This window comes from Doryrhamphus excisus, linkage group LG1, assembly GCF_037039965.1.
Source record: "Doryrhamphus excisus strain RoL-2023G ecotype Guam linkage group LG1, RoL_Dexc_Guam_v1.1, whole genome shotgun sequence".
In the NCBI taxonomy this organism is placed as follows: Eukaryota; Metazoa; Chordata; class Actinopteri; order Syngnathiformes; family Syngnathidae; genus Doryrhamphus; species Doryrhamphus excisus.
The window spans coordinates 323,968-339,186 of NC_136357.1; the positions used below are offsets into that span (position 1 = coordinate 323,968).

The 15,219-nt window shown below is 44.7% G+C and overlaps 1 protein-coding gene across 1 annotated transcript; it reads right to left on the minus strand.

Annotated features, from left to right (window-relative positions):
• Positions 1-348: 348 nt before the first annotated feature.
• On the minus strand, positions 349-14,998 carry washc4 (WASH complex subunit 4). Its single transcript, XM_058075263.2, has 33 exons — positions 14,713-14,998; positions 13,816-13,955; positions 12,542-12,595; positions 12,401-12,466; positions 12,258-12,303; positions 12,109-12,176; positions 11,938-12,020; positions 11,606-11,648; positions 11,424-11,527; positions 10,717-10,837; positions 10,261-10,384; positions 10,043-10,170; positions 9,125-9,285; positions 8,933-9,059; positions 8,686-8,811; positions 8,494-8,601; positions 8,185-8,331; positions 7,228-7,307; positions 7,022-7,127; positions 5,941-6,057; positions 5,694-5,862; positions 5,459-5,613; positions 5,186-5,260; positions 4,996-5,100; positions 4,790-4,924; positions 4,620-4,728; positions 4,034-4,100; positions 3,862-3,948; positions 3,636-3,783; positions 3,324-3,420; positions 3,040-3,236; positions 2,865-2,961; positions 349-2,351 (listed from the first exon to the last, which is right to left on the minus strand). The coding sequence occupies exons 1-33, from the start codon at positions 14,945-14,947 to the stop codon at positions 2,311-2,313; spliced, it is 3,666 nt and encodes a 1,221-aa protein (XP_057931246.2). The 5' UTR covers positions 14,948-14,998; the 3' UTR covers positions 349-2,310.
• Positions 14,999-15,219: the final 221 nt, after the last annotated feature.

The window sequence follows — 15,219 nt, forward strand, 5'->3', positions numbered from 1 at the left end:
GTGTATACTGTATATGATTGCAATATATATATAGATATATATATGTGTATACAGTATGACATCTATTTTGGAAGAAACTTTGCCTTGTACCTCATTTTGGAGGTAAGCATGTGAATATGTGAAAGCAACATCTGAATACGTTACAGGGATCTCCTAATTCTCAGCAACAAGAAAATGTTTTACTCACGCAGAATTTCATAGGAAAACTTTGTGGAGGAAAAAAGCGCGAGTGTGTCTTGTATTTCTTGAGGTTTCATCTTTGTATTAAAGCAGAAAAGGCTTTCCTGCGTCACAAAGTCATCTCAAGAGTTTGCTTCATTCTTTTTCTCCACCACTCAGAAGATCATATTCTTTCAAAGTGCAACTTTTATTGGTTTTGTATCCCATGGAATGTCATTTTCAGCAACACGGCCTCAAACGTATCGTTCCTATCAATAAGATATAAAATTCCAAAAGGTTTTAAAATGTAATGTGAAAAATAATGTCTTGCAGGCAGGTTAGTCGTCTACATTACTGCGGCTACAGTCCATCTAGAGTTTAGAAATGTGTGTATACATTGTGGTAAAACGACACTAATGGTGAGCGTACACGTACAGCAGGTAAACTTCATAGTGCAGCAGCAAGAATAGAACAGCGCTACAACCAAAGGCTGGGAACAATCATGCTACTACAATAACATTACAACCAAGGCATGCAGTCACTACAGTGGAACCTTGGTTAACGTCTGCCCTGGTTAGAGGCTTTTAGGCTGTTGACGATGAAAATGGATGTCACAATTTTACGGCAATACGGCCCGTGTCTTGTGTTATTATTACAATTGCAAAAAATACAAGTGTGTTTTTAATGTATATTTTACATCAAAAAACATATTTCGCTTCTAACAAAGCAGTCATCTTGACCAAGCTATAAATTGGCAACCAGAATGTATGCTAGCCAGTATAAAATATAACCAGCGGTGGACTCAAATAACTTGTCTTTGGTTTTAAATGCACTAATCCATTCTAAATGCAAGTAAATGACAAATGACAGAAATAAATGACATTTACGGTTCCTTTTAACTTCACTGAAGACGGAAGTCAGCGCCAGTGTTCCTAAAGACAAGACGTGGCGGCGCGACCACGCTGGCTTGCTTTGTTAGGAGTTAATTCCATTATTCTCTGAAGTTAATTTAGTTTGACAGTGCCTTCATCCTACTTCTCAAAGTGCTCCTACTTGAAACTTTCTGTGGCTCCATTTTGGGCAGCCTCTCGTTTTCGCGGCTAATTGCTAATTTCCTGGATGTAGGATTCAAACGGGATATTTTCGTAGCGAGAGCATAGAAAACGTTGTTTGTGGCTTTCTAAATACGATTTTAACATTATTGGAGCACTGCAGACTTTACGCTCCTAATATTCTTCATTTCCACCACATTGCTAAACCGAAGGCTCCGTGGACAGACAGCCGCTGCTAGCATAGCAAGCTAACGTGCTAACAAGTTAGCTTCTCCAATTAAACATATAAAAGTGTTTCAAATGGTGAGGGAAAGTAGTACAAAGAAGCCAAAACCTACCACTTCCAAACGGAATCACATCGGCAATTCCATGGCTGACTACATGCGGTGTGGAAGTAATGCAAGTAATCACGTCATCAAAGGAACATGACTGATGCCTGCTGACCGTGGAATACCGTGGAATACCGTGGAATACCGTCCATCTATCAGTTTACTATGCCGGAGCCTACTGTGTATACCTCGTCTTTCAGTAGTGTTTTCACTTGGAGGCCATAGTCAACCATGAAACAGCGATCATTTATTCATTTCTGAAAAAGCCACCATAGTGGGGGACCAATGTGCAAACCATGATGGGCGACTGAATGTCCATCCATCATTTATATGTATTCATATGCATTTAGAATAGCTTTTGCATGCCAAAATATAATTGTGAAACTATCAAATGTGTTTTGTGTTACCACGTTTGGCTTTCCGGAACGGATTCACTGTACTGACTTTGGTTAGTGTACGTTTCGGTTAGAACCGGAACTTGGGGAACAAATGATTGATGCTGACCGGGGTTCCACTCTACTTGGCTCTTTTGTGCTTCAGGTGCAATCTGAAAGATGTTCATCACATCCACATCCCAACACTTAGTGCTGTAGGTCTTAATGACCACACATTCTTGGATGAAGACAGGACAAATCACATGATGTGGTTAGTAATGGACATAAAAATAGACCAATGGTGTCCAATCTCTGGTTCCTTAGTCCAGGTTGCAGTCAGACGTGTCGCTGCTTCTAAGCTTGCCTGCTGCCGAGGGTCATTTTGATGCAGAAGCGTCAGGAGCCGTCAGGAGAACCTCCAGGTTTAGAAGTGTCTTCTATTGGGGGACATGGCACAGACCTCAGTCATACATCCATCCATCCATCCATCCATCCATCCATCCATCCATCCATCCATCCATCCATCCATCCATCCATCCATCCTGCCCACAACACAATGAATGCCAAAGCAGCCACTGTTGGCTCCCTACTGGCTGTCCTAGAAATATTTCATTCATATTCATATTTTATCTCCAAATTCTCCCATCACATGCTGGAAATTGAGAACTTTCTTAACTTAGCACAATTGAACAGGAATATCAGATGAGCTCACATTAGTGCTTGTGAGTAGCACCCTCTTGTGGTAATAGCAGCGGAGCCTGACAATAAAGCCAGGCAATACAACAGGCTTAGCGTGACTTACATCAACCTGAGGCATTGCTAGGGTGAGAGGTAGGGTGAGAGGTAGGGTGAGAGGTAGGGTGAGAGGTAGGGTGAGAGGTAGGGTGAGAGGTAGGGTGAGAGGTAGGGTGAGAGGCCTGCCCCCTGGTGTCCACGGCAAGGTACTGTACCTTCATCTTTCTTCTCCTGGGTTTCCTCGGCTGCGGTTTTGTCGGCTCTGAAGAAAATGCGAGCGCTGCTTAAGGAGAAGTGGAGCAGCTCAAACTCCTGATGGAATACGGAAGATTGCACAGCCATGATTCGATGTGCTTTTCAGCAAGGCACGAAGAGGAAGCCCTTTTGTACCTGAAGGTAGAGATCCAGTCTTTTCTGCGTGAGGTTCATTGTCTGCAGTAACTTCTGATCCTGGCTGGCAGAGTGGAGGTGCTGCTCCTTCACCACGGCGTTCATCTCCTTCTTGTACTTCTCTCGGACCGACTGGAACCAGTGCAGGGAGTCGAACTCCAGGTATTGGTCCAGCAGCTTGAGAATGTACGCCACGCCTGGGGTGGGGGAGGCAAAAAGAGAGAAGATGAAGTGTGGAGCAGCCACGCTGGTGTAGATGATTGACTGGCGATGAAGATGCTTGCCCATAGCGAATCCGTCGTCGGTGAAAGCAGCTCCCGTCTTGTTCTTCTTGTTCAGCTTCTCCTTGCAGCTGATGGAATGTTCCACGAAATTCACCGTCTAAAAGGACAAATGGATCCAATCGGTACATGTAGGATAGGTTGTGTTCACACAAGATGTCCTCTCAAACGACCTTCCTCCCAGGGCACATATAGACAAGCAACCACATTCATACCTATGGACAATTTGGAGTGGCCAATCAAGCTAACATGTTTTTGGAATTGGAACAACATGAGAAGAAGAGAGAAGAAAAAAGATGATGTCTCGGTACTGACCAGCGGGGGCACAATCATGTAGAAGTTCCTCAGGTGCATATTCTTTGCACTTCGAAACTCGGGTGCAAACACCGCCACCAGCATCTTGAAATATTCGGTCCCCTCTGCAGAGTTGCTGGTCAGATCTTCCAGCACTGAATCCAGGACTCTATCCCACAAACACACCTCATGAGGCTTCCAGTGGGGTCGTCTAGTTGGGGGCCACCTTAACCCGGGGTGTCCTTACCCAGCGGCTTTCCGCGTTTCCTCCGACAGCCCCTCCTCTTTGACCAGCTCCTCAAAGTTGACAATGTCCTCCAAGTCTGGGACAAACCTACAAAAGCATGGCATCATTAGCAACACATTTGGAGTGGGTGAGCTCCATTTTAGATCTCCACAGTACATGCCACGCCTTTTACCTGATGGCGCTGCTGCAGCAGTGGAGGCCTCCGGAGCGGATCATGCGTACGTAACCCATGGCATTGCCTGCATCCAAGACCAAGCCAAACTTAGAATGGAATTCTCTGAGATGATCTCCGTTAATCCGGCAGAGGGCGCCGTTTCCCCTTTTGTCCAACACTACAACACTATTCCGTCCGCATGAGATCATTTGGGGCACAAACCATTGGATCACATCAAATCTGACCGGCAAAAATGGGCTCATAAACTTATTGCAAAGCTATAATGCATTTGGAATTAATTATGCACAAAACTATAAAACTATAGTAGATTACAGTGGTGAACTATAGCCCGTTTAAGTTTAGATTAGATTAGATTAGATTCAACTTTATTGTTATTGCTCATATCACTGGCACAGGGCAACAAAATGCAGTGGGTACCATTCCAAGACGAATGAAATGAATATGAGTATTGTCGTAGGTGGAGCACAAAAAACGTCTTTACGGCTTTCTAAATACGCTTTTTAACATGATTAGCGATTACTACGTACTACGTATCATTCAGTCTTTGGATGTGTCTTCTGGAGGCCTTGTGTGTGTATCTCACCGATCTGACTGATGAGCTGTCTGAACTGGTCCAGGTAACTCTGGCCATCAGGAGTGATGCCCAGCTTCCTGATGCCTCGATGAAACTTTTCAGCACGCTCGAAAGGATACTACAATAAGGACATAAACGTAAGTAAAAAAAAAAACCTTCCATGATTTTTTCGGTCCCACCTTTTGGTCGGACTGGTCTTTAGTTTCTCGGAAGAAGCGGATGTCCTTGATGAGTCTGGATTTGATGTGCTCGTCGTACATGAACTGGCTAAAGATGTAAAACTTCTTACGCAGGAACTGGTAGGTGAAGTTGACCTGAAGGCGAGGCAGATCCCTCACGTCAGCAAAGCTCAAACAAAGAAGAACTTCAGCTGCGATGCGCTCACCGTGGTGTTCATGATGCCCGTGCCGTGGGTGCGGATGGAGTTGGCGATGTGCCGGATGTTGATGGTGTTCAAGTGCTTGTTGTTGCTTGCTTTCTCGATGAAGATCTGTGAAGAGAAACAGGATTTGATCACAACTCACGCTGCCGGGAGGAGGAAGGTCTTCAGGAAGGTGGAGGTCTTCAAGTCCAACCTGGTTGTTGAGGTTGTAGAGGTAGCGTGACACAAAAACATGGATGTTCCTCATGATCTCCAGCACATCCAAACCCTGGTGAGAACGCATCAGAACAGTACGCCAGGTGTAGCGTTTGTTGCTATGTGAAACCCAAACATTTTCATTTTTTTCTTCTTCTGTTTTTTTCCCATTTCTGCTGTCGAGTCCCGATTTGGACTTTCTTCTGAGAATGATTTTGGTCCATGATCGTGAGAACGCATCGCAAGGACGTGTGTTGGGATGAAGACTGACCTGCTCCAGTGTCTGGCTCGGCAGGTGTGCTTCGGTCATGGTGAGGCCGTAACGCTGCGTGGCGAGGTTTCTCATCTCGCTGTACGTGGCCCAGTCATGAAGCGCCACGGTTGTTAGGTTGTAGAACGTTTTATCCAAGTAGTGCGTCACGTAGGCTGGTAAACACGTGAGTTATTATTAGCAGAGTTAGCTTGATTACCAGTGGAAGCAGCTCCCAACACTCTTTTGGGCGCACCTTTGATATGAATAAAGCGGTTGAAGAATCTGATGGGTTTGAGGGAGAAAAAGTGGGCCAAGTCCTTCATGCCGACTTTGAAAGGGTTCCTGTCGTCCAGCTTCAGGTGCGTGTGGACAGAGAGACGCAAGTCCTTCTCTATCTCCTTACACAGCTTGTCCAGCAGGTGCTGTCAATCAACACAAACAAGAAGAAGAGACACCACCGTGACGACACGGTTAACGTACTGCAATCTGCCTCGACTCACCTCGTTGAAAACATCCATGATCTCCTTGTCGTAGCTCTCCAGGAGCTGGTCACGTGACTCCATGTGTTTGGCTTGCAGCATGGAGGGCACGCAGTCCCTCAGGGCGCTGAACATGTACTGCTTGGACAAACCACATCCACAACAAGTAAGCCATGTTGGAGAACAGCAAGCTATGCGTTACGTGTGTTAAGTATTGAACAGTATTGAAGTATTAGACATTTTATATGCTCAGATCTATTGTACAGTTGTACTTTGGTTTTAGAAGAAAAATCATGTCAAATATGTCTCTGTTTTCATGCACTGCCTTGGTTATCATACGGCCAAACAGCTGCCATGTTAGCATGGTTAACATGCTAACATTAGCATGTTAGATTCCTTGTTATTTTCAAAAAGGTGCAAATGTGTTTTCATGTTATGTGTTAGCATGTTAGCATTGCTAGTATGCTAAGATTAGTACGTTAGCATTTAATCCATTTTCATGTGTACAGATTCACACAAGACAAGTGATAATATGGTAAGTGTTAGCATGCTAACAGCTAGCATGTTAGCCTTTCTGCTATTTTCAAGGGCATAAACATACATAGGGTCTAATAACTGTTATCATTTTAACAGCTTTCATAGATATAAACTTACATATACATTTACAAAACATTTCCTGTTTTCATGCTATGTACTTTTTACCACTTTTTACCACTTTCTCAGTAATTGCCTCACACGGACGCTCTCATGCTGGGCTTTAGAATGAGAACAGTTAGCATGCTAGCAACAGCATTGCAGTCTGATGTCAGCTCATCAGGGTTGGGCATGGCCAGTTTTCACATGCAATTTGTCTGAAGACAGTAAGTACACTGTAGTTATCCCGTATCATGTCTACTGTATTTACTGGGACTACAGTAAAGGACCACAGGAGTGTTATTTCATTTCTAGGGAGCTCTGGTTATGTTAGAAACTATGTTTAGAAGGTCAATTCATAAATGAGGAATGAACTTGTCAATGTCGGGTCTGGAACCACGTACCCACGAGAAGCGTCTGGACCAGTATACAACTGTACGATGAAAGTGAAAGAAGCCAAGGTTCTCACGTGTATCCGTGCGGCGTCCACTGCATTCTCGTAAACATCATCTAAATAGATAGGAAACACTGCCCGATGCCAATAAAGGAAGCCGCAGTCGCACTGGAGCTTCATCCTGAGATGCAAAGTGAAAGCAAGATGAACATGTACAAGTACATGAACATGAAGTACACGTGAGACACCAAAGTTGCTCCGTGTGTTCAAAATGTCCTCACCTCTCACTCAGCTCGCTTATCAAGTCCAGCTTCTTCAAGACAAGCTGCAGGGGAAGCGACTCCTCATCTTTGAACGTTTTCTACAGGGAAAGATCGCCAGCTTAGGTGGTTGTTCTAACATCTCGGCCAAGATAATAAAGACACGTTTTGTCTCAGCCATTCCTTTACCACAGAGGTAGGGAACCTATGGCTCGGGAGCCAGGTACGGCTCTTTTGATGACTGTATCTGGCTCTCAAGCATTTCTTACCACAATAAAAATGTATTTTTGCTAACATTTTAAAGTAAACATCACAGAAATGACTGTTAAAAATAATATTAAAAATCAACAACTTTTTTATGCATTTTAATTCGTCCATCTATTTTCTACTGCAATACGGCCAACCATATCTATCTTTCCTGATGATATTTTCCAGGTCAAACACCAAAACTCGATTATTACTGGGTAATGCGGTAGTCTACCTTGGTCATTGAGATGTCAACATGTAAATATAAACTTTCCTCCTTTAGTCAAATAGTCACCTAGCTAAAGCTGCAGAACCAAGCCTTCTGGCAAAGATGGCCAAAAGAATGAAATATACTGAGTATGGTGCAAAATTATGCAGCAGTAGAAGTTGTATTAATGGCAACAAGTATTTGATTTATTATTAGACACTGCGCTGCTCACGAAAGTGTGCTGGCCACACCCCATTGGCGTGGGGTAGTGTGCCTGGTCTACGTAATTAGAGCCCATTATCTAAAACTGTTGGTCTTACATAAAAATGCACACATTTTATTGCATTCAATGTTTAAAAAAATGTATATGGCTCTCACAGATACACATTTTAAAATATCTGTCCTTCATGGCTCTCTTAGCCAAAAAGGTTCCCGACCCCTGCTTTACCAGCTAACGGTTTCCCCATGACACCAGTGATTTAAATATCCAGTCTGTAAAAAGACGTGCCAACGGTAGCGCTTACCAACTGAGTCCCAACACAGAGAGCCAAAGAGACAACAAGGCGTCGCTCCTTCGTGCTGGGTCCGCTAAGGACGTTTTCGGCTAGCACCAAGGACGACAGCACATCCAGACGCTGCTCGCTGTACTTCTTGTCAGATATGACTCTTTTCTGGAGGAAAACACGTCAAATTGGGGAGGAATGAGGCAAAACAACACAAATAACATTAGCGTCTGATCTCGTTATGAAAAATACAGTTTCCAATTGAGATGCATGAGGCGTAGATGGCGTTCAACCTTAATAACAGAGACGCAATCCGCATTTGTGTGCTACCTTTGCTACGCAGATGGCGTTGAGGGCCTGTGACTGCAGCTGCTGGGTGATGTGAGACACGGAATCTGCAACAACCATAGAGCGTCTATGAAACGTGTGCTCCACAGCCTGGGGGGGGACAGTCACGTGATGTCTCGTTATTACATTCACCGCCTCGGACGAGCGGCGGATCAAATGAACAGGTAAACACACCTTTAACAACTCCACCAGTCGACACAGAGCTTTGACGGACGTCTTGGTCATGGGCCGCTGCATGGACATGTGCATGTTCATGGTGGTCCTGATGATGGTGCCGATGCTGTATGCGTACAGGATACCCTTGGTGGGACAGAACACGACATGACACAATGCTGAAGAAATTGCCCTTTGATGAGCAGCTTGTGTAATTTTGCCAATTTACAATTTAATGCACGCAAGCTTAGGTTTAAGTTGGTCTTACCTGAACAAAAACATTACATCTGCTGTTGAGGTCTTCAGCCATCTTGTCCCCTTTTTGCTCCTTGCACAGGATGGACTCCATCTTCATCATCCACGACGTGACAAACACGTAGTAGGACTGAACGTCCCTGAAGACAAGCGTTACATTTTCACGTGTCCAAATCCCAGCGACCTCACATCCCACATTACTAACTTGGTGAGCGTCTGAGCCCTTTGCTGCAAGAAGGCGTCTCGATGCGCTCTGATGGCCTGGACGCTCTTCTTGTCGATCTGTTTGGCAGCAGCGGGAACCTTGGCGAGCAGGAACTCATCAGGGAACCAGATGATGTTGGCAGTCAGAGTGACAGCTGGAACCTGAAGGAAAGACCCAGGAAGACAACAAATGCAACCTTTATTGCCGCTAAATGGTTCCAGACCTGATTGTGATGTGTGAATTCACACAAAGTAGGATTCTGCTTTTTTACACATGCAATATTTTATGAGTCAGAACATAGAAAACCTGTTTGTATCCTTCAAAATACGGGTTTTAGAGCATTAGAGCCCTCTAGACATGACATAACACCCCTAGAGTCACTGTTGCATCCGCATTGCCCAACACAGTACACATTATACTAAACAAATTGCCATGTAAGACCCAAATAAGATTTGTGCTCGTGTGTTGCTCGTGGGGAACAGGAAGTGGGACAGGAAGTGACATCAGAAGCTTAGAGTTGAGTTTTAAGTTGCGTGGGTTACAGCAGAGATGACTGTGCCTGTTGTGAGATAATAATAATGGGCAATAAAAGCCTGTTGCTCCGGTCTGGTGCTTGTGTGTCAATAATATTATACTACAATATCCAATAATATAAATACTACATATCTTGCCTTAACTATTTTACCTCATGTAGCCGCTTTTCGGCTGAAAATGCTTACTTTAGGCACAAAGAGAAATATACTCCGGCTTAAATATGGATATTTTTGACTAATAATAGACCGTATTGAACCAGAAAACAGCATGATTTATATATTTATTACGATGATGTTCTTGAAAAAGTGTGACAGAGTGAAACTGAAATTCAAAGCGGCAAGGGATTCGTGTACAGAATAGGTTTTGATAAAAACCCCATCATACCTTCTTACAGACGTCCAGCAGTGATTTGTAGAGCTTTTTGTCAATGCAGCGGAAGATGTGAAAGTGCAGAACAAAAAGCGCACAAACAGCTGCATATTTATCCCTCTGATCAATCTCTGAGGGTTCTCCTGTAAAGCACACAAACACACATGACTTGAGCATACGTCCAAGCTAGCTAACATCAAATGCAAGACCAAACATTTGGAAACGAAGCTGACCGATCTTAGCTTCCACACTGGAGAAGATGGTCCGTACGTTGAAGGCAAACTCTTCAGCAAAGTTGCTGTTTTTGGTGACAGCTACTCCTTCGCCAGGATCATCAAATCTCTGGTCCACGCATGCCTGTTGGACGGCAAAGGGAAGCATAGAAAGGACGTGGTCTCATTTTGCATCCATAACAACTGATTTCTACTTCCAACAGCAAAACATCATGGCCGCCAGACGTTGTTAAAAGTGGTGTTCAGGTGTCCTTTCATTTGCCATTTGTGATGATTTCTGCATCTTAAACTAGAATTATCCTCATTTTGGCCGCCTGGAAAAGATGATTTGGATTTACATGACTTCCTATGGGAACATTTGCTGTGGTTAGAGTCCGTTTGGGTTTGGCTTGGACCTTCTGGAACGGATTCATGACTTTGGCAAGGCAGTGTGAAAGTGTGAAAGCCATGATTGACCTGCAGTATCGTGCCATCCAGCAGCTGGCCCTCCAGCTTCAGCAGGAGCTTCTCAAATGGTTTCAGTTTCTCATCAGCAATGGAAAATTTGCCAGGATTATGACGAACAGACTTCAATAACCTGGAACAGGAGCATGTCGTTAGATTAGCATCTAAATGAAATAAATACACTTTGGTTGGTTTGACTATTGTTAGGGTTCACACAACAAAACAACAAAGTGATATATTGGGGTATCATACATTTCTTTGACAATTACACATATTCAAGATAATTTGACATATTTAAAGTATTTTCAAGAAATATAATGCATTCTAAAGACGCGGGGAATGATGTGTAGTATTATACACTGCTCACTAGGTGTCAGTAATGCCGCTTGGTGATCTCACAACAGGCACAATAATCTCGAATAGAAAGATGTGAACACATTCATAGCAACACACACCAGGACAGGTCTTAGTATTTAGTATTGATTGGCTTCTTTTCTCTTATTGTATCTATTATATTGGCCAATAACGAGTGATTATAGGGGTGCTTTGTCTGGTCTAGAGGGCTCTAAAAATGTATGTAGACGGTCGTAAAAAGGTTTTCTAAGCTCTTAACGATGCAAATATTCCATTAAAAATAAGAAATCCCACTTCGCTCATCACGCTCACGTCTGTAGCCAATCAACAGTGATAAATGAGGGATGTGTGTTTTTTATATTCACCTTTTATACATCTTCCAGTGATCTTTGAGTGTGCCGTGATGTTCCATGATTTCATCAAGCGTGAGCAGAACCACTAACAAATCTCCAAGATGTTCGTACACGATCTGCAGAAGGAAATGCCAGAGATGGTTTGCTTACAAACATTTATCTACAAATACCACCTGTGGAAAGTCAACACGTACCTGGAAGTGGACACCCGATGACTCAATGATTTTTGCCGCACCCCTGAAGTATGACAACAAATGCATTGGTCAGTTGTTTGCTGGCACAATGACCGGGCTTTATTCATGGGGGGGCTCACTGGTTACGCATTGAAGGGACATTTTAACACGTGTACACACACTGTGCAGTTATTCATGTTATTTCCATGTAAAACAACCATTTGTGTGTTCGCTCAGACATTTAGGCTGTGTGTGTGGCCCTTGCATCCTTTCATTTTTCACTATGTACCCCCCCCCGGAAAAGGTCTGGGCGGCCCTGGTTCATGACATTGGCTTCTGTTGATGGAACCTACTTGGTGCTGTTGTAGAGAGCCGCGAGCTGATGGACAATGTTGACCACCACTTCATAACATCTCGACACAAAGCAGGACAGTTCCTGATGGACAATATAATCAGTTATGGATTTATAATCTATCTACTTATTAAAAACAACCTACAAATAGAGAGAAGGGTTGTTCCCCTACCTGTAGGAAGGAGATGAACCTTCCCATCTGAATTTGGGACTCCCCTTCAACAACGCTGCAGTCCAGCACTGTTTAAGGTGCACACATGGGCCTTATTCATCCATGCAGGAACAATACGCCATATTACATTGCAAATAGCAGCAGATTACCTCCCTCTCCATAGTACAATAATCCATTGTAGAACTTGTTTTCCGCCTGTGGAAGGTGATTGGTGACAGTATTTCAGCTTGGACACAGCATGAGCACCGAAGCAGCGTGGAATAAAACCACCAGACGAGTGTTGAGGGCTTACCTCATACTTGAGCGTCTTGACTTCGCTACACAGGGCGGCGTACACCGTGATGACTTTGTTGAGAACCTGCAAAGCCAGCATTCATTCAGAGCACGAAAACCTCAAAAAACACATGAACAGCAAAGCTTATCTTGGCTTTACTTTATTATCCGTGTTGATTAACTCCAACAGGGACGACTGTTCGTGCGGGAGGAGCTGAAAGACAAGATGAAAAAAAACAGACTAGAATATCATGTCATATTGGATGTGCGTCAACAAGGTACGCTAGTCAGGTAGCGAAGGAGGACATGAGGCTAGTTGGCCTGAGAGAGACAGATGCACAAGACAGGCTTGGATGGAGGAGATTGGTTTGCTGTGGCGGGACAAGCCCAATGTGGCGACCCCTGGAGGGACAAGCCCAATGTGGCGACCCCTGGAGGGACAAGCCCAATGTGGCGACCCCTGGAGGGACAAGCCCAATGTGGCGACCCCTGGAGGGACAAGCCCAATGTGGCGACCCCTGGAGGGACAAGCCCAATGTGGCGACCCCTGGAGGGACAAGCCCAATGTGGCGACCCCTGGAGGGACAAGCCCAATGTGGCGACCCCTGGAGGGACAAGCCCAATGTGGCAACCCCTGGAGGGACAAGCCCAATGTGGCGACCCCTGGAGGGACAAGCCCAATGTGGCGACCCCTGGAGGGACAAGCCCAATGTGGCGACCCCTGGAGGGACAAGCCCAATGTGGCGACCCCTGGAGGGACAAGCCCAATGTGGCGACCCCTGGAGGGACAAGCCCAATGTGGCGACCCCTGGAGGGACAAGCCCAATGTGGCGACCCCTGGAGGGACAAGCCCAATGTGGCGACCCCTGGAGGGACAAGCCCAATGTGGCGACCCCTGGAGGGACAAGCCCAATGTGGCGACCCCTGGAGGGACAAGCCCAATGTGGCGACCCCTGGAGGGACAAGCCCAATGTGGCGACCCCTGGAGGGACAAGCCCAATGTGGCGACCCCTGGAGGGGCCAACAATGGTTGTTTGTCTATATGTGCCCTGGGATTGGCTGGCCACCAGTCCAGGGTGTACCCCGCCTCTCAGCTGGGATAGGCTCCAGCACACCCAGTGACCCTCGTGAGGATAAGTGGTAGAAAATGAATGATAATTATTATTGTGACTATTATTATTTGTATAGAGTACTAATTGCTATTAGTATATTATATTATAAGATAGAATAATAATACACTGTATAATAATAATAATAATAAGTTATTCATGTTACTAGACAATTCACAGTTATATATTTTTATTATATATTTACTTATAATTGAACAATAATTTTATTTAACTAAAGATCTTCTTTAATATATTTCAGAGCTAAAGCAGACAGTAAATAGCTTTGTGTGTGTGTGTGTGTGTGTGTGTGTGTGTGTTGCTTTACTTTCAGGGCAATGGGGTCCAGAGTGAAGTCCCAAACATCTCCGATGGAGTCATCAAGGGCCTCCTCAATGCCCTTTAGCTGTGACGTGTAGTCCTCCAGGAACTTGGCGTAGTTCTTCAGCTGAACATCAGTGTGGATTTCTGTTGTGGGAGATTTCATCAGAAAAAGGTGAACGAAAGCAACATTTCAAGGTGAAAACATACATCACAAATTGGGTGATGCCAGGTTGCAACGACAGGACCGAGAGTCACTTCCGGCGAATCCCCAGCTAATGAACCCAGCCTGGGTAACTACCCAAAGTTCATGACCAGGTGAGGGTTGGAACGCAGCTGGACCGGTGTAAGGAGAGCTTTGCCTTTTGGCTCAGCTCCGCCTTCATCACTAGGGACCTCATCCCCAACCTGGAGATGGCACTCACCCTTTTCTGGGCTGGATGTGTGTGAGTGTGCATGGTGTGTTGCATAAAGACAAGAAGTAGTTGCAAACCAAGCAATCGCAATTTTTGAAATTGGTTTTGTTAATTGTAATTCTTGAGCAACAAAACACATCTGGTGGCCAGATGTGGAAGATGAACGTTGGGATTTGTGATGGCGGCTTTCGGCCAGGTCTTTAAATGATGCGGGTGTACCTAATGTTGTGGCCAAGCTGGAACGTATCTTCATTTCCTGTTCACCTGCTAAGCTATGTGACGGCTTGGGGCAAGTAGCGTTAGCTGACTCGCCAGCACAGTCCGGCTACGGTGAATATTAAACAACTATAAAGGCTTCGGGTCGCTGTTTGTATGCATATAAGTGGATTTTTACCATCAAAGACAAGACGCTTTCTTGGCTACCCGAACTTGCTAGCTACCGGAGGCTAACGCGTCTTGACAACAGCCGACCGGATGTAGCAACTTACTCTGCGAACCGTCGTCAAAGCGGTCAAATTCCCAGTCGGGTGCGATGGTTTCCGCAGCCATTTCTCGGGCAAATAGATGACCTGATATTGTTTTAAAATGTAGAGCCACAGGAACCCATGATGGGTCTTGTGATTTCGAAACGAGGCGCAAGTGCTCCTGGGAAATGGAGTCCGGAAATCGAAGAGGCAGGCAAGATGATGAACACGATAGGATCAATTCGTAAAAAAGTAGCATGCGACGGCAAAAGTAATATATAATTACATACAAAATACATACAAAAAATACATAAATAAAACAATAATATTTCAGTTGTCAAATGAACCGTTGAGAGTTCTCGACTAATTTGGCCGAATTTCCAGTTTCTAGTCCGGATTCTTAGCAGCAGCATTCTGACCAAAAATGTGCGAAAAAATGCATCCCTGCTCTGAAAGTGGGGCTTTGTGGGTCCGTGGAGAGACTCGGTGGGGGTTCTAAGTGGTATTTTATGGATTAGGGAACAACACCAT